This window comes from Babylonia areolata, chromosome 7 (genome assembly GCF_041734735.1).
Source record: "Babylonia areolata isolate BAREFJ2019XMU chromosome 7, ASM4173473v1, whole genome shotgun sequence".
Classification (NCBI taxonomy): domain Eukaryota; kingdom Metazoa; phylum Mollusca; class Gastropoda; order Neogastropoda; family Buccinidae; genus Babylonia; species Babylonia areolata.
Window position 1 is genome coordinate 23,930,759 of NC_134882.1, and position 19,806 is coordinate 23,950,564.

At 45.9% G+C, this 19,806-nt stretch overlaps 1 protein-coding gene across 3 annotated transcripts in view; it reads left to right on the forward strand.

Annotated features, from left to right (window-relative positions):
* The window catches only part of LOC143283910 (lysosome membrane protein 2-like), a 179,327-nt gene that overhangs the window by 73,191 nt on the left and 86,330 nt on the right, over window positions 1–19,806 (forward strand). For all 3 annotated transcript variants that reach the window (XM_076590324.1, XM_076590326.1, XM_076590325.1), the window contains exon 9: window positions 7,906–8,024. In XM_076590324.1, coding sequence (XP_076446439.1) covers window positions 7,906–8,024 — 119 coding nt within the window. The remainder of the gene's footprint in view (window positions 1–7,905; window positions 8,025–19,806) is intronic.

Here is a 19,806-nt window from a genome sequence, read left to right on the forward strand (position 1 = left end):
TCAAGGTGTCCTTGAAGCGCTTGCAGGGTCTTCCAAGTTCACGGTCGCCTTCCTTCAGCTGGCCATACAAAAGCATCTTCGGGATCCTGCTGTCTGTCACACACACACACTGAAAATGGCTCATGGTATGCCACACCCCATTCAATATCTCTTTCTCATAGAAAACAAAATGACAACACACACACACACACACACACACACACACACACACACACACACACACACACACATTTCTACAAGTGTTGCATTTACAAAGTAATTTAGGCATACAATTCTGTATATCATTCTCTGATTTCAGTTTTGTAAACATCTCCTCCTCCCCCTCCCCCACCTCACACACACACACACACACACAACAACAACAACAACAACAACAACAACAACAACAACAACAACAACAACAACACACACACACACACACACACACACACACACACACACACACACTCGGGAACGAATACGGAAAGGGAAACCAACACACATGCTGACGAGCCACACCTCCTCACTCAGTGTCAGTCACACACAGTACACAGTGACTTGTCTCTCACACACACACTGATCAGTGACTGACAAAACTACTTACGATGTCTAACACATTCAAAACACACACAATGCAGATATATTCATTGTTACAACAAAGAGAAACATGATAAACTGACAAACCTTGTGAACACCCACCAGCATCATGAATCAGCTTAGCTTCTTCTTTAGTTTCGAACCACTTCCACCCCCCTCCATGTCAAAATCATGGTCACCAGCATCATCTTCACACAGTTCTGTCTGATTCAGTGCAAAATCTTTATCTCTACTATTTGCATCTTGAAATATTTCTTCCAGTACTTGTTCAGGTGTTGGGGTTTGTCTGCATGCAGCCATGACTTTGCACACACAACTTGACCTTCGTACAAACTTGCAAAACTTTCGCCATAAATATGATAGTGAGCTGAATATTCTTAGCTTTTGGTACTCGGGAGAGAAAGAGCTCTCAGGGGAGCTAATTTAATGGTTAGCAGACTGTGTTTTCTGCAGTGCGAAGCCATAAACTGAGAACATCATATCATGACGTACGTAGCGCGTCAATACAGCATGGGTGAGCGACATTTCATGACGTACGCCGTACGTCAACAATGCAGTCAAGAGGTTAAGGCCGAACTAAAAGAATTTCTTAAATAATTGAGATATATTAAGAAAACATGATTTAAATGGTGTTGGGGATTACACTACTTGATGCTGAACAGAACTTTTGTGGTTCGATCCCGCCAGCAGGCTTGGGTTGATTTGTTTTTTTGTTTTTGTTTTTGTTTTTTTGTTTTTTTGAAAGCTTAGTGATATTTAATACAGGACCAATTTTAACGATTTTTAAAACTTTTTTTTCTTTTCATGATTCCTTTACTGGATACAGCGCGTGTCACAAGTGAGTCTTGATCTGAAATCACTTCAGCAATGCTTTAGCCCTTAAAAGCAGATACATGTGTAATGTTGGCAAGTGGTGCTAGCATGGCTGAGTGGAGGTTCCCCATGTCGTCGCTCTCACAACAAACATTCCCACAAAGTTGAGTTGCTTTCTCTCTTTATTCCATCCTCTTCCAGTGTCCTGGCTCGACTCGCGCCTCTTGCACAGCCTTGCTCTCTCAGATTCTCGCGCATGCACATTTGTATCTGAACACTGTTCACTCTCTCACATACAACCTCCCCATGTTTGAAACAGTGTCCTGACGTTTAATGATAACAAAAAACCAAAACACTACCACACATGCATTGCCAAAAACCCAAAGCAAGCAAAACGAATTCTGGAATTAAAAAGTTCTATCCAGTTCAAAATGGTGGCAAACTTAAAGCAACCGGCAGTGCACCAAAACCGTTCACTTCCCACCTCATTTATTGACGACGCCAATTCTAATGTTGGCGTATTGTTCTATCCTGTCGGCGACGCCAGTGTAATGTTGGCAAGTGGTGCTAGCGTGGTTGAGTGGGGTTTCTCACAACAAACATTCCCACAAAGTTGAGTTGCTTTCTCTTTTTATTCCATCCTCTTCCAGTGTCCTGGCTCGACTCGCACAGTCTTGCTCTCTCAGATTCTCGCGCATGCGCATTTGTATCTGAACACTAATCTAGGCGGAACAAACCCTTACCACAATTACCCTAACACTAATCTAGGTGGAACAAACCCTTTCCCCAATTACCCTGTCTGTGCCTCAAGTCCACAGCTGACAGGCTGCCAAGATCTACACCTACTACAGCGGCGGAGAGGTCCACATCATGCCATCCAATGTAGTGGACCATTTGTCATTGTGACTGGAGCTGTGCTTCTGACGTCAGACACGGGTGTCTGACTGTTCGGCTGAATTCATTTCAGCTTCCGTCACATCGCTCAACGTTGACTGTTAGTGGATGAGGCTTGTCCCCTCCCTTCTCCCAAGTTATCCCTAATTTAAGTAAAACAAAACCCTTACCCCCAGTTGCCTATTCTGTGCCTCAAGTCCACGACTGACGGTCTGTTGTGGTCAGCACCTACATGAGCGGAGAGGTCCACACCACTCCATCCAACATAGTGTACCATTCGTTGATGTAGGTGCTGACCACAACTTATGCAAGTCAAAGAGTAATTACTGGCATTTTATCATCCAAAAGTACTAATTAACAGTGGGGGGGTGGGGGGTACAGTCCCCTTGTAAGTCCTTCAAACTGTCGATAAAATCTTTCATTCTGCCCATCATGTTCAACACAAAATGCTGACTTCTTTCTTTTCTTTCTTCTCTGTCCTGATTCTCTTCACCAGGACTAGCAACCACCTGCCTGATGACTGATCTAGGCAAGTGATGGGGATTATTGTGTTGTCCTGCTGTTTTCCTGTTATTGTGTCTCGATTCCCGTGTAGGCCTTGTAGGTATTGCTCCTGCTTCTCTTTGCTGTGTTGTTGGATCCACTGTTGGGACTGGTTCTTGCTGTGATGGTCTTAGTATGACACCCACCCAAGGTTCATATTCCTCATGGTCAGATGCTTCGCTGGTACTGGGCGTTTCTGTCTAGTCCATGTGTCTACTCCTTGTTACTGGTTTGTGATACTCTTCTGGAACCACCTTCAGCTCATTTCTGTGTACTCTCTTCTTCTCTCTTGTTTCTGTGCTCACAACATTGCATACATTGTCTCGTACTTGTGTGACCTTAAACTCCTCTTCTTTCCATTTGTCTTGTATTTTATTTCTTCCTTTGGGTCTGTTCCTGAGCAGTACTTTCTGGCTAACTTGTATTGGAACATCTCTGACGTGCTGGTCAAATCGAGCCTTTCTCTTGTCTGCTTGTTCTTGAATTCTTCTTCTGACATGCCTGTAGGCCTGGTCAAGACTTCGACGATGCTGTAAAACCTAATCTGTACAAAGTGGAAGTATCTCTGTGGCATACATGGACTCAAGTGGGAGACGAGGCTGTCTTCTGAACATGAGGAAGTATGAGGAAAACCCTGTGGTGGCATGAGGAGTAGCATCATAGGCAAACACAACTTCTGGCAGATACTCTGTCCATCTTCTTTTCTTGTCTTGTGGTAATGTTCTGAGCAAATCATGTAGAGATCTGTTAAACCTTTCAGTCTGAGCATTTCCTTGAGGCCTGTATGGTGTGGTCCTGGACTTTTCAATGCCGTAAGTTCTACACAGTTCTGCAATGACCTCAGACTAAAAATTGCGACCTTGATCAGAATAGAGTCGCTGGGGTACCCCAAGCTTCTGGAACCATTCTCTGACCAATACTCTTGCTGTTGTTCCTGCTGTCTGATCTCTGGTGGGTACAGCGACTGTAAACTTTGTAAACATGTCGGTCATGACAAGGACACTTTCTCTCCCATCTGATGCTGGTTCCAAGATGGTGAAGTCAATAGCAATGATCTTGAGGGGTCATGCAGCTATGATTGGCTTCAAGGGAGTCTGTTCAGCTGGAAACTGGGCTTTGGCTGTGATAAAACGAGGGCAGTTCTTGCAATAAGCAAGGATATCTGCTGTCATTCTGAGCCAAAAGTAACGCTCTGGTGCCAGCTGGGTCATTCTGTCAACACCTTGGTGTCCCACGTGGTCATGTAGTTGTTGCAGCACCGTTTTGCCTTTGTTCTTGGGCAATGACAAGCTGGAACCTTTGCTGCTGTCCTGGTGTCTTGACTGTGCGATGAAGAATGCCTTCTCTGGTGCTCAACCGTTTCCATTGCTTCAGCATTTTCAGTATCTCTGGGCATTCTTCTTGCCTCTCTGCTCTTGATGGCTTCCTGACCCTACTGACATATTCCATGACTCTGGAGATGGTGGTATCACCATCTTGCATATGTTGGAGTTCTGATGCCTGTACAGGACCCCCTCCTGACATGTAGATATACTGCGTTTGAATGTAGATCATGTCCTCAGCAGCAATCACTTCCCTCACTTCCACTGGAATTGTTGTAGTGCTTGTAGCTTCATCCACTGCATTCTGGATATTATGCCATGGCATTCTTGACAGAGAGTCAGCATTGTTGTTTTCTTTCCCACGTTTAAACCGGAGTTCGAAGTTGTAGGGTGCCATGTCTGCAATCCATCTCTGCTCTACTGCTCCAAGCTTTGCTGTGTTAATGCATGTTAGAGGGTTGTTATCTGTCCACACCTGAAATCGAGAGCCCATTAAATAGTCTCTGAAATTTTTGTTGATTGCCCACTCTAAGGCAGGATGTTCAAGTTTTCTGCTGGAATAATTCTGCATATTTTGCTCAGTTGCCTTCAAACATCAGCTGGCATAAGCAACCACTCGTACTTTTCCCTCCACTTCCTGTGACAGGACAGCACCCAAGCCTTCATAACTTGCAACCTGAAGTCAGTACAGGGGCTGATGTCAGTCGCTGCTTCAGAGTGTTGAACACACTGTCACATTCTTCTGTCCATTTTAGTTTCCTTGATGTAATTTTCTTCCCCAAGTTCGCTTCCTGATCCTTCTCTTGCATTGCATCATACAGTGGAGATGCAAGATGAGCAAACTTCTTGATGTAGTGTTTATAGTATCCCACTAAGCCAAGAAAAGTCTCTAGCTGCTTGACTGTGACTGGTCTAGGCCAGTTCTCCATTGCTTTGACCTTCTCCGAATCTGTAGCCACAGTTAATGTTTTCATGACAACTTCAGTCTGTCAACTGTCCATTTTAACTAACACAGTTTGGTGGCAACAACTGCAGTCATGTATCCTACACATACACAGCAGAACACTGTCCACCAACAATCTCATACATCATCTTTTCACTGTGATAAGTCAATGTGTATAATTTGTCATCACTAAGCCCAGCTGGCATCTGCAAGAGAAAAACATTGACCCAGTACCAATGTACACATTTCCTCAATAATTAGCTATTATTGCTTTATTTCTTTAAAAAGTCTTGGTAAACCTCTTTCTTTTTAATTATTTGAAAATGTCACTCTTCCCCACATCACACTCTCATTCACTCTTTCAGTCTGTCTTTTTCTTGGGGAAAGGAAGGGGAGACTGACTGCCTCATCCAGTAATTGTCCACAATGTCAAACCGATGGCAGCAGCCTGCCATGGTGTGCACTACCCTGACCAGTCAGATCCCACTTCTGACACCAGGAACATTGTCACCGTGAAACTGCCGAAGGTAGCCCGCTGCGTCGGTTGGCGCAGTGCAGAACTCTCCGCTGATGTAGGCGCTGACCGCAAAACACAGTCAGCCATGGGGGGACAGCCTCATCCCTTGACAGTCAACGTTGAGCAATGTGACAAATGTTGCCTGAACTGAGTTCACCCGAACAGTCAGACACCCTGTCTGACTTCAGAAACACAGCTCTGGTGGTGACAATGAATGGTCCAGTACGCCGGATGGCGTGGTGCGGACCTCTCCGCTCATGTAGGTGCTGACCACAACAGACCGTCAGTTGTGGACTTGAGGCACAGAATGGGCAGCTGGGGGTAAGGGTTTTGTTCTACTTAAATTAGGGATTGAGGGAGGGATAACTTGGGAGAAGGGAGGGGACAAGCCTCATCCACTAACAGTCAACGTTGAGTGATGTGACGGAAGCTGAAATGAATTCAGCCGAACAGTCAGACACCCGTGTCTGACATCAGAAACACAGCTCCAGTGACGATGACAAATGGTCCACTACATTGGATGGCATGATGTGGACCTCTCCGCCGCTGTAGTAGGTGTAGATCTTGGCAGCCTGTCAGCTGTGGACTTGCGGCACAGATAGGGTAATTGGGGTAAGGGTTTGTTCTGCCTAGATTAGGGTTTGAGGGGGGGTTAACTTGGGAAAAGGGAGGGGACAGCCTCATCCACTGACAGTCAATGTTGAGCGATGTGATGGAAACTGGAGTGAGTTCAGCCAAACAGTAAGACACCCCTGTCAGACAGAAGCACAGCTCTGATGGCGAATGGTCTATGTTGGGTGGCATGGTGTGGACCTATCCGCCGCCACCAGCAGAGCCAACGCCCACGCTGAATGAACACTGACCAGTGTTGCCAGTAGTGAGCTTGAGGCACAGGTGGGGAACTGTGGGGGATGGGGTAATTTCATGTCTTCAGCGATCTGACTCCAGTGTACTTGACCACTTACTGACTTCATACTTGGTTCAGTTTAGTATTGCTAGTAGTATTGTTGGTAGCTGCCACTTTTCTATTCTTAACTTTTGACTACTACTAGTGTTGTCCATCAAAACAATATCAGTCTCTGTGACTGTCAATACTTTTTTTTTTTCTTCCACTAAAGACCTTTGCTAATTATGGCTACAACAAAACAGTGCCAATTCAGTCTCCAATAGTCCAGCACTGGACTACACAGAATCGTCGCAGTATTGTCACGACTGTCAGCAGTTAACTAGCAGAATGCCAATACTGTATAATAGTCTTCTGTATACCATAACTTCTAGAACTTTACACGACGTTGCTCCTGACAGCACAGCTGTTGCAATTTCACTTCAGTAAAATTGTTGTTCTAAAAACATAACCCATTAACAAAATTGTCACTGACTTCCGGCAGTTTCACGGCCAAGGAAATCTTCTGTCTGAGCCTTTTCACTTTCTCCAAACGCTACTCTGTACTTGCACCGCCAACACAGCGTGCTTACTGCTTTCAATGTGCAATGCAAAACAAAACTGCAAGTGTCCAACATAAACAAGCCAGAGCACACTGCAGAGCAACTGGGGAACCTAATGGTGGTGGTGAGCAGTGTTTGTCGTCTGCTACCAGTCTTTTCCAACCTACTTCAAATACAATGAACGAATAGTGAATTTCTTCAAAAAATTACTAGCCTACTCTCATGTTCCTTTTAATCTAATATCCAGCCAAGAAAAACAAGTACATTGTGGTCCGAAAAAGAATTCTGGAATTAACAAGTTCTGTCCAATTCAAAATGGCGGCAAACTTAAAGGGACCAGCAGTGCGCCAAAACAGTTCACTTCCCACCTCATTTATTGACGACGCCAGTTCTAATGTTGGCGTATTGTTCTATCCTGTCGACGACGCCAGTGTAATGTTGGCAGGTGGTGCTAGCGTGGCTGAGTGGGGTTTCTCCATGTTGTCGCTCTCACAACAAACATTCCCACAAAGTTGAGTTGCTTTCTCTTTTTATTCCATCCTCTTCCAGTGTCCTGGCTCGACTCGCACCTCTTGCACAGTCTCGCTCTCTCAGATTCTCACGCATGCGCATTTGTATCTGAACACTGTTCACTCTCTCACACTTGGATGCATCTTGGTCATAGACATTGACAACTGTGTCTGACTTGGCAAAATATTATTTGGGCAAGGTGCCAATTTGATTGGAAATGTTTGGGTTCTTTTCAGGAATTATTCTAGGGTTGGATGAATACCTGTTGCTGTTGTTGTTGATATTAAAATCAACACTTGTTCAACAGGATCAAGGTACAGTATTGTGGGTGTGGGTTGCAGGAGCCCCAGTGATTCTGTCACTGCCCCACTTCCTGGATGGGGATCCGGATGTTAGGAACCGTGTCTTTGGCATGAACCCCAACCGCACTGAGCACCAGAGTGTCATTGACATTGAACCGGTTTGGAACTACCTTTTTCCCCTTCTTTGTGTTTGTTTATTTATGATATGTTCTGTTGTGGATGATGTTTTGGGTGGTGCTGTGGGTTTTTTTCTTACACATTGTCATCTGCTTGTACATTTCATTCCTTCTCCTTTGTATTCTATTTCACAACAAGATTTCTGTGTGTAAAATTCAAGGCTGCACTCCCCAGAGAGAGCATTTCATGACATTGACATGCATTCCCCAACCAGTCAGTCCCTCTTTTAATTTTTTAAAATTTTTATCTGCTTGCGAATATATTTAACTTTCAGAATTGATTTTTCTACACAGTTTTACCAGACACAACCCCTTTGTTGCCATGGGTTCTGATATATGTGTTAAGTGCATGCTGCCCGGTTTATAGTCTCACCTGAAAGACTAGCACCCAGACCTTTCAAGGTCAAGTGGAGGGTGGAGTAAAAATCACAGTCTGGTGTGAGACTTGAACCCGTAAACACTTGCTTCCTAATTATGCACATTACCACTCAGCCACCGTTCCTCTGGTTTTTTTGTGTTCCCATATTCAACAGAGAGAAACACAGTGGGAAAGCTTTTAGTTCTTCAGCTGTATTTGTATTTTCCTATGATAGTCAGTTGGGTCTGACTAAGACCATCAGGACAGCAGAGGAGGTAACTGCTGTTGCAAATAGAATTTGATTACAGTGGATAGTGTCTTGCACTCTCTTGGCCAAGAAGACTTTAGGACAGTTGGCACTGGGATGGTCCCCAAAGGCCAGCTGGCCCCCAAGGCTGCAGGACTAAAAGAGCCAGTGCAGTCTTGCTTCCCAGTTTCAGAGTCATGGTCCTTCACAAAAGACTAAGCTGTAAATGAATTACCATTGCAGTGGAGAAAGTTGTACAAACCTGGAATAAGAGACATATGAATTGTCTTCCTTTATTCACCGTGTGGAAAATGGGTCTTCCGAGATTGAAAGTTCAGCACAACAATCTCGACTCAAAGTTGAGTTCAATTTTGTCTTGAATGAATATGAAGAAATTTGGTGATATGATGCTCAGCAAGCTTCATATGAAGTGCAGAAAACAAGGGGCGAAACTTGATGGCCGAAAAAGGGATCTCGTTGAGAGGTAATTGACTTTCTTTTTTTGATCAATGATGAGATGAGGTAAAGTTGAACCTAAACTTGAACCCTCTCCTTCAAAAAGATTATTAAAGAAAAAAAAAGAAAAAGAAACCCCCGTAAAAAAAATAATGCTGAAACCCAGCTCGGTAAAAATACTCAAAATAATTGCAGGTAATCTTCTATTGGTTTAAACATTTTTTTAATATCAAGAAACAAGGTGAAATACAGCGTTCAAATAAGAAAATTTGAGCAACAACAAGCCTGAGCTTATATCGTGCTCGTTCATATGTAACAAGCAATACACAAACGCAATGGCGAAAATACACACATTATTTGATAATGAAAAGAAAGTTGAAGTGCAAAACAAAACTAAACAAGAAAAACAACAACAACAACAACAACAAAACTACTATTGCCGCAACAATCACTGACAACAACAACAGTAATATTAATAATAATACTAATAATATTAATGATAATAGTAACAACAATAATACACTGGAAAGTGAACATCACCTAAGGAGTTATATAATGGTGGGAGGGAGAGAGAGAGAGATATTACAGGGTGAAACCGGGGCCATTCATCAAAATAAATGTTCACTATAACTGCAGAGAATATTTAATTGTGTATCTTTTAAGTCTTGAATCTTTTTGTTGTCCAGTAAAGTCTTGCACAGTCAAGAATTATGTGTTCATTCTCAAGGGAACTAATAACTGGGTCACCTCATAATAAAGTATTTACGTTTGTACTATTTACAGGGAGAGTAGCAATTGTGTTCTGTCTTAAATTGTTGTAATTTGGGCAGTGTAAAAGAAAGTGTTCGACTGTCTGCAGGATATCCACAAGAACAGTTTGTATCCAGTCGAAGATGATGATCAAACAGATCTTGGTTAAGATTACTCATATTTAAGCGAAGTCTACAATGATGAATTTGTTCTTCTCTGTTATCAGTGTAATAGGGTGGGGGGATGGCTGTGTCACTAGAGGAAAGGTATCTTTTTAACAGGTTTAAAGAATCACTACATTTTATGTTATCAGGGACACTATTCCATAGTTTGGTTGTAGATGGAATAAATGAATTAGAGTATAAATTAGTTTTACAATGTGGCACAGCTCTCTCAAGTGGTCTTCATTTGTGGTAAGGATTATTAGCTGAAACTAGAGGGTGTGTGAGGTCAGACAAGTAGTTTGGACAGTTACTGTGCACCATTTTGTGATATTTTATGAGTTTGTGTCTTTGTCTACGTTCCTTTAAAGAAAAACCTGACTCTTCATGCAATTTTGTATGACTTGTTCCTTTTACTGCTCCTACTGGGGGTTAGGGGGTGCACGGGAGGGGTAGTACCCCTAGGGGGGGGGGCTTGTCATGCTCTTCTGGGAGTGGTTTGTCCTTTGTTGGTCCCCTCCGGTACCCTGCTCTCACTTATGGATCCTAGAAGCTGCTAGCATGCGGCAGCGCCCAAACCCTGGGCAACGGCTTTGACAGGCTGGCTAAACTAGGTGAGGGTAGCTGATGGGTCTCAAACCCTCGGTGAGTTAGGGCTTGTCTACCCCAAGCATGTGAAAACTGGATCCGGCGGACTCTGCGGAAGAAACCTTCATGGTCCAACGGAGAGGAAGGTGGTTACAGCAGAGCACTGTGGAGTGCTGAGGGCAGGATGAGGCACATAGGACGTCCTGGTCATCCACTGCATCCGTTTCCATCTCCAGTCGTCTTGACCTTGTCTTGCCACTGGATACAGACGGCCTCGGACAAGAGAGTGAGGTCGACGGTGCGCAACTCCTCCTCACTATAAACAAATTCATTGCGCAAGTCATCAGTCATCCTTCATCCCATACCATCATTTTCCCCAAGCCCTGTGGCGACAGGCGAGCGACGAAGCGACAGGTGTGGGTACACTGGCAGTCGTAGCCGTGGACCTGCACACAGGCGGCTCAGGCCATAGGGTCGTTTTTCACCGACTGGAGCAGCGGTGGAGATCGGCAGCCCCCTGAGCGACTGAGCAGCCCTCTTCAGGACAGCACTGCTCACCTCCATGGCATGAGGAAGGGGCTAGAAAAGGTGCCCTAAACATTGCCTGCTCCACACCACCCTAGTCAGCATACCGCGGCTGACGGGGACCCTGCTCAAGCAGTTGACATACAAAGGAAAGAAAGAAGAAAACAAGGAGCACCCCATTGACCATTGCCACATGGAACGTGCGTACGCTTTTGGACAGAGGCGACACAGACAGACCACAGAGACGCACAGCACTCATTGCGAGTGAACTAGCCAGGTATAACATTGACATCGCTGCCTTAAATGAGACCAGAATGGCAAAAGAAGGTGAACTCTGTGACCTTTCATCCTTCATCATTTCATCACCCCCAAGTCCTGTGGCGACAGGCGAGCGACGAAACAACAGGTGTGAGTACACAGAAAGTCAAAGCCGCAGACCTGCACGCAGGCGGCTCAGGCCATAGGGTCGTTCTTCGTCGACAGGAGCAGTGATGGAGCTCGGCAGCCGTCTGAGCGTCTGAGGAGCCCTCTTTAGGAATGCACTGCTCACCTCCCTGGCATGAGGAAGGAGCTAGAAAAGGTGCCCTAAAAATTGCCTGCTCCACACCACCCTAGTCAGCATACCGCGGCTGACGGGGACCCTACATCAGCGGTTGAAACAAGAAAGAAAAGAAAAAAACAAGGATCGTTCCTCTCACCATTGGTGCTTGGAACATAAGGACTCTCTTGGACAGAGATAACGCGGACAGACCCCAAAGGAGAACGGCACTAGTTGCATCCGAACTCGCCAGATACAACATTGACATCGCAGCCTTGAGTGAGACTCGGCTTGCAGGTGAAGGCGAGCTCTGTGAACAGGGATCTGGTTACACCTTCTTCTGGAGTGGACGAGGAAGCGAAGAGCGACGTGAGGCTGGCGTTGGTTTTGCAGTAAAAACAGCACTTGTCAGCAAGCTAGCTGGAATCCCAAAGGGAGTCAACGATAGGCTTATGACCATGAAACTCCCACTGGCATCTGGCCAGAAGCACCTCACCATTGTCAGTGTCTACGCCCCAACCATGACCAACCCGGATGAAGTGAAGGCGAAGTTCTACGAGGACCTTCACTCTGTCATTGCTGCTATCCCTAAAGCAGATAAGCTCATCATTCTTGGGGACTTCAAGGCTAGAGTTGGCTCTGACTACATCTCCTGGGATGGAGTGATTGGAAAGCACGGTGTGGGCCACTGCAACCCAAATGGATTGCTTTTGCTTCAGACCTGTGCAGAGCACGAACTGTTGATAACCAACACAGTTTTCTGCCTCCCTACCCGTAACAGGACGTCATGGATGCACCCTCGCTCAAAGCATTGGCATCTCATCAATTATGTCATCGTCAGGAAAAGGGATAGGCAAGATGTACGTGTAACAAAGACCATGTGCGGCGCCGAGTGTTGGACAGACCATCGCCTTGTAGTCTCGAAGCTGAATATTCGAATCCAGCCCAAGAGACGCCCCCAAGGCCAGAAGGCTCCAAAACGGCTCAATATCGTTAAGCTGAAAAACATCACCATCAAACAGTCCTTTGTGGAGCTGCTGGAAGATCGTCTGGAATCCGCCTCTCTGGACAACCAGAATGTGGAGTCTGACTGGAGGACCCTGCGTGAGCTGATCTATAGTACAGCTTCAGAGACCCAGGGACCCATGACCAGAAAGCACAAAGACTGGTTTGATGAAAACTGTGATGAAATCAAGCAGCTTCTGGATGAGAAACGCCGTCTGCATCAAGCCTACCTGAGCAACCCAAAGTCCACATCAAAAAAGGATGCGTACATTGCCATCCGCAGGACTGTTCAGCAAAAGTTACGCCAGATGCAGGATAAGTGGCTGAGTGACAAAGCTGATGAGATCCAGGGATATGCAGACAGGCACGATATGAAGAGGTTCTATGATGCCTTAAGAGAAGACTACGGCCCCACATCCTCAGGATCATCCCCCCTCCTCAGTGCAGATGGGAATACCTTGATCACCGAGAAGGAGAAAATTCTCGAACGCTGGGCTGAGCACTTCAACAGTGTCTTAAATCGCCATTCCTTCATAAATGATGAAGCCATAGACCGTCTCCCACAAGTCCCCATCAACGAAGCACTGGACGATCCGCCAACACCTCTTGAGACCCAGAAAGCAATCCGTCTGCCATCCAGTGGCAAAGCACCTGGCTCAGACTCCATACCAGCAGAGGTCTACAAGGATGGAGGCACTGTGCTGACTGAGAAGCTCCATCAGCTGTACTCACTCATGTGGAAAGAAGAGACGATCCCCCAGGATTTCAAAGATGCATCTATCATTCACTTGTACAAGCGAAAGGGGAACCGGCAAGTCTGTGATAACCATCGGGGCATTTCCTTGCTCTCCATCGCAGGCAAGATACTTGCCAGGATCCTACTAAACCGCCTCACAGCACACCTTGACCAAGGTCATTTGCCTGAGAGCCAATGTGGATTCTGGAAAGAGCGCGGAACCACCGACATGGTGTTTGCTGCAAGGCAGCTGCAAGAGAAATGTCAGGAGCAAAATGCTGATCTGTTCTCCACCTATGTCGACCTCACTAAGGCCTTCGACACCGTGAGTAGAGAGGGACTGTAGAAAATCATGGCCAAGTACGGATGCCCTCGGAAATTTATTTCCTTGGTCAGCCAATTCCATGAAGGCATGCAGGCTCGAGTCCAGGACAATGGCGAAACATCTGCTCCTTTTGCTGTCACAAATGGTGTCAAGCAAGGCTGCGTCCTGGCTCCAACGCTGTTCAGCCTCATGTTCTCTGCAATGCTTACTGATGCCTTCAGAGATGGCGATGTTGGAATCGGCCTAAGTATCGAACAGATGGTAAGCTGTTTAACCTCAGAAGGCTTCAAGCAAAAACGAAGGTCATGACAGACATCATCAGAGACTTTTTGTTTGCTGATGATTGTGCCCTCAACGCTGGATCTGAAGCTGACATGCAACTCAGCGTCGACAAGTTTGCCACTGCCAGTAGGAACTTCGGCCTTACCATCAGCACGAGGAAAACTAAAGTTCTCCATCAGCCAGCCCCAGGGAAACCCTACGTTGAGCCCAACATCACAGTCAACGGTCAGAGACTCAGTGCGGTGGAGCGGTTCACATACCTTGGCAGCACACTGTCACAAAATGTGACAATCGATGATGAAGTGAACGTCAGGATTGCAAGAGCAAGCGCAACTTTTGGTAGACTCAATGCAAATGTCTGGAACAGAAGAGGCATTAGTCTTGAGACCAAGCTAAAGGTCTACAGAGCAGTAGTTCTCCCCACACTACTGTACGCCTGTGAAACTTGGACAGTGTTTCAACGACATGCCAAGAAGCTGAACCACTTCCACACAACATGCCTCAGGAAGCTACTGAACATCAAGTGGCAAGACAGGACCCCAGACACAGAGGTGCTCGCAAAAGCCACCCTTCCCAGCATCTTCACCATCCTGATGCAGTCCCAGCTTCGCTGGGCTGGACACGTGGCACGCATGCCAGACCATCGGCTGCCCAAAAGGCTCTTCTATGGCGAGCTGCAACAAGGGAAGAGATCACACGGAGGTCAGAAGAAGCGCTTCAGAGATACTCTGAAAGTCTCTCTGAAAGCGTTTGATATCAACCCTGACTCCTGGGAGGAATCTGCAGTTGACTGTGACAAATGGCGCGCTGCTGTGCACAAAGGCGCCAAGTTGTGCGAGGCCAACAGGACTGCTGCAGCTGTTCAGAGGAGGCAGGCCAGAAAGTCACGGGCAAACAAGCTCCCTGACAATGGTATGCCTGTCTTTGTCTGCCCCAACTGTCAGCGAACATTTCGTGTGCAGATTGGACTATTCAGCCATCTGCGCATTCACAGATAGATTCATGAGCATCCTCCCCCCACCCCACCACCACCCTCCCCCCATCCCCCAGCTGGATGACAACGATGGTCATCATCGATCTCGATGGACACACCCCCCTACACCTTCTTTTGGAGTGGTCGTGGACCTGAAGAGAGATGTGAGGCTGGAGTTGGCTTTGCAGTGAAGACAACCCTTGTTGGCAAGCTGGCTGGCCCCCTGAAAGGAGTGAACGATTGCCTGATGACGATGAAACTCCCTTTAAGCAACGGGAAGAAGTTTACCACCATTGTCAGCGCCTGTGCACCCACCATGACCAACCCGGATGAGATCAAGGACAAGTTCTACGAGGACCTGAACGCTGTCATCACCACTGTTCCCAACGCAGACAAGCTCATCATTCTTGGTGACTTTAACGTGAGAGTTGACTGTGACAGCACCTCCTGGGAAGGCGTGATTGGGAAGCATGGCGTTGGCAACTGTAACAGCAATGGTCAACTACTTCTCCAGAAGTGTGCCGAGCACGACCTTCTTATCACAAACACTGTCTTCTGCCTCCCTACCCATAACAGGACGTCATGGATGCATCCTCGCTCTGGGATTGGCATCTCATCGACTTTGTCATCGTCAGGAAGAGGGACAGGCAGGACGTACGAGTCACGAGGGCCATGTTCGGTGCCGAGTGCTGGACAGACAACCGCCTTATCGTCTCCAAACTCAACCTCCACATCCAGCCCAAGAGACGGCCTCAGGGCATGAAAGCACCCAAACGCCTGAATGTCAACAAGCTGGAGCTAGGCAACATCAAGCAGAGCTTTGCTGACACCCTGGAGGAACGCCTTGAGTCCACCGTGCTGGACAAACAGAATGTGGAGGCAGCATGGGGTGCACTGCATGAGACGGTGTACAACACTGCCATGGAGTGCCTGGGGCCTTCTGTCAGGAAGCACAAAGACTAGTTTGATGAGAACTGCACTGAGATCAAGCAGCTGCTGGAAGACAAACGCCAAGCCTACAGAGCCCACATTGAAGATCCCAAGTCACAGTCAAAGAAAGACATACTGAAGAGCACACGCAGCACCATCCAGCTGAAGCTGCGGCAGATGCAGGATTCCTGGTTGAGCAACAAAGCTGATGAGATCCAGGGCTTTGCAGACAGGAATGATATGAAGAACTTCTATAACAGCCTGAAAGAAGTCTATGGTCCCACCACCTCCGGATCTGCTCCACTCCTCAGTGCTGATGGTTCTACCCTAATCACTGACAAGGACGGGATCCTTGAGAGATGGGCTGAACACTTTGACAGCGTACTGAACCGCCCTTCCACCATCAATGATGAAGCCATCGACTGACTCTCCCAGGTGCCAGTCAGTGAGTCGTTGGATGCCATTCCAACTTTGGAAGAGACCCAGAAAGCTATCCGTCTGTTATCCAATGGCAAAGCCCCTGGCTCAGACTCCATTCCAGCTGAGGTCTACAAAGAAGGTGGTATGGCGCTGGCTGAGAAGCTTCATCAGCTATTCCAGCTCATCTGGAATAGCTCATCTGGCAGCATGAGGCAGTTCCACAGGACTTCAAAGACACTTCCATCATACACCTGTACAAGCGCAAAGGAAATCGTCAGGCCTGTGACAACCATCGTGGAATATCCCTGCTGTCCGTTGCAGGCAAGACTCTGGCCAGAGTGCTACTCAACCGTCTCATAGCGCACCTTGAGTAAGGTCTCCTACCAGAGAGCCAGTGTGGCTTCCGGAAAGAACGCGGGACTATCGACATGGTGTTTGCTGCCAGGCAGCTCCAGGAGAAGTGTCAGGAACAGAACGCCGACCTTTACTCCACCTATGTCGATCTGACCAAGGCCTTCGATACGGTTAGCAGAGATGGCCTTTGGAGAATCATGGCGAAGTACGGATGTCCCAGAAAGTTCATCACCATCATACGGCAACTACACGATGGGATGCTGGCCCGAGTCCAAGACAATGGAGAGACTTCAGAACCATTCCCTGTCTCCAGTGGAGTCAAGCAAGGGTGTGTTCTTGCCCCCACCCTGTTCAGTCTCATGTTTTCAGCCATACTGACAGATGCCTTCAGAGACGCTGACGTAGGCATTGGTATCGGGTACCTCACAGATGGCTCACTCTTTAACCTCAGGAGGCTTCAAGCAAAAACCAAGATGAGGACAGACATCGTCAACGACTTCCTGTTTGCTGATGACTGCGCTCTCAACGCTGCCTCCGAAGCTGACATGCAACACAGCGTCAACAAGTTCTCTGCTGCCTGTGACAACTTTGGCCTCACAATCAGCACAAAGAAGACTGAGGTGATGCACCAGCCAGTTCCAGGAAAGCCTTACGTTGAACCAAACATCTTCATCAACGGGCAAGCCCTAACTCACCGAGGGTTTGAGACCTGTCGGCTACCCTCTAGTTTAGCCATCTTGTCAAAGCCGTTGCCCAGGTGTTGGGCGCTGCCACATGCTAGCAGCTTCTGGGACCCATAAGTGAGAGCTGGGTGCTGGTGGGGACCAACAGAGGACAACCACTCCCGGAAGAGCGTGACAAGCCCCCCCTCTAGAGGTACTACCCCTCCCGTGCACTCCCTAACCCCCTGTTGTTTATGCGTACTGACATTTTGAAGGATGTTCTCAATGAATACCAAGGGTAAGGCTTGTTGATTAACACGGAGTATATTAAGCAGGTCTGTTTTTCCTTCATTGAATTTTACTTTCCATCTATTTGCCCACTCCACAATTCTCTCCAAATCAGAGTTAATTATTTCTGCTCTAATGTGTGGGTCTGAAAACGCTAAATATAAACTAGTGTCATCAGCAAAAAGTTTTATAACGGATTCAATATCTGTAATTATGTCATTTATATATACTAAGAAAAGCAGAGGGCCCAGTACAGATCCCTGTGGAACACCTGCAGGTACTAACTGTAAATCTGATTTTTCACCCCTTAACGCTACAGTCTGGAATCGATGTGACAGATAGTCTTGAAAGAAGGCTAGTAATTTGCCACGTATACCAATGGCATTTAACTTTAATAAAAGACCCGTGTGCCACACCTGATCAAAAGCCTTTGAAAGATCAAAATATACTACTTGGGTCGGGATACCTTGGTCATATGCACTACATAAATCATCATAAATATCTATTAATTGGTTAACAGTTGAATCACCAGGAATAAATCCAGATTGTGCATGTGTAATGATACTATTTATTGTGAGATAGTGGTATATGTGTCTATGGATGCATTTTTCTAGCACTTCACCTACACATCTTAATAATGAGATGGGACAGTAATTTGAGCGCAACTCCCTTTCACCCTTTTTATGTAAAGGAGTCACATGTGCGATTTTCCACAGCAATGGAAACCTGCCTTGATCTAAACATTTATTGAGTAATCTGGTTAGTGGTTCAGATATAATCTGGGCAGATGCAGTGAGTAATTTGTTATGTATAATATCTGGCCCAGCTGCTTTGTTTTTGTTTAATGTTTGTAACACCTCAGTCACTTCTAGGACTGTTAAACTAATTCAGATATTTCAGTTTTTAACTGAGGGATGACTGGAAGAGTACTATTGCTTAATTCTGTCGTAGAATGTTTAACAAAATATCCATTAAATATGTTAGCTTTTTCTTTATTTGTGTAGGACATCTTATTGTTAAATAATAACGGCGGTATTTCATCTGAATCGACACCCGTCATACTCATAAACGATTTAACTAAGTGCCACCAATTTTTGTTACCAAATTGTGAAGTATCAGAAACCTTTTTATTCAATTCTTCTAAGTATTCGATTTTCCTGTTTCCTGTTTTGATACTACAAAATTCCTAAACTGACGGAAGGTTTGCCAGTCTCCTTGCTTCTTTTTGCTTTCTTGTGGAGGTCTTTAAGTTGTTCAATTGAGAATAAGAATTTCATCGGTCGTCCATAGTGTATTACCAGGGCAGATTTTAACCTGCTTGAAAGGCATGCATGATTTAGCTGTTTCAAGTAAAATTTCACTAAACAGTTCTGCACTTTCATCTACAGTTTCCTTGGATAATACAATATCCCAATTAATCCCTAAGAGTAAATATCGTAATTTTTCCACATCTAAGTTCTTGTAGTTATAGATAGTCCTCTTAAATGAAGTTTTTCCTGTAAATGAAGTTTTTATAGAAACACAAGGAACACTGTGGTCACTACAGATGGGGGACAGATTGAATGATTTGTGGACTTTGGGTTATAATTAAATCTAAACATGTACTGGTAGTTTCAGTCACCCTGGAATAACTGCATATTTTGCTCGGTTGCCTCCAAACGTCGACTGGCATAAGCAACCACTCAAACTTTTCCCTCCACTTCCTGTGACAGGACAGCACCCAAGTCTTCATTACTTGCAACCTGAAGTCAGTCAGTACAGGGGCTGATGTCAGTCGCTGCTTCAGAGTGTTGAACACATTGTCACATTCTTCTGTCCATTTTAGTTTCCTTGATGTAATTTTCTTCCCCAAGTTTGCTTCCTGATCCTTCTCTTGCATTGCATCATACAGTGGAGATGCAATATGAGCAAACTTCTTGATGTAGTGTTTATAGTATCCCGCTAAGCCAAGAAAAGTCTTTAGCTGCTTTACTGTGACTGGTCAAGGCCAATTCTCCATTGCTTTGACCTTCTCCAGATCTGTAGCTACACCGTCTGCTGAGATAACATGTTCAAGATATGGGACCTTGTCTCTGAATAGCTGGCACCTGGATGGCTTTAGTTTCAGTCCATGCTTCTTGATTGTGGTGAAGACAAAATCCAGGTGTTGCAGGTGCTCCTCAAACG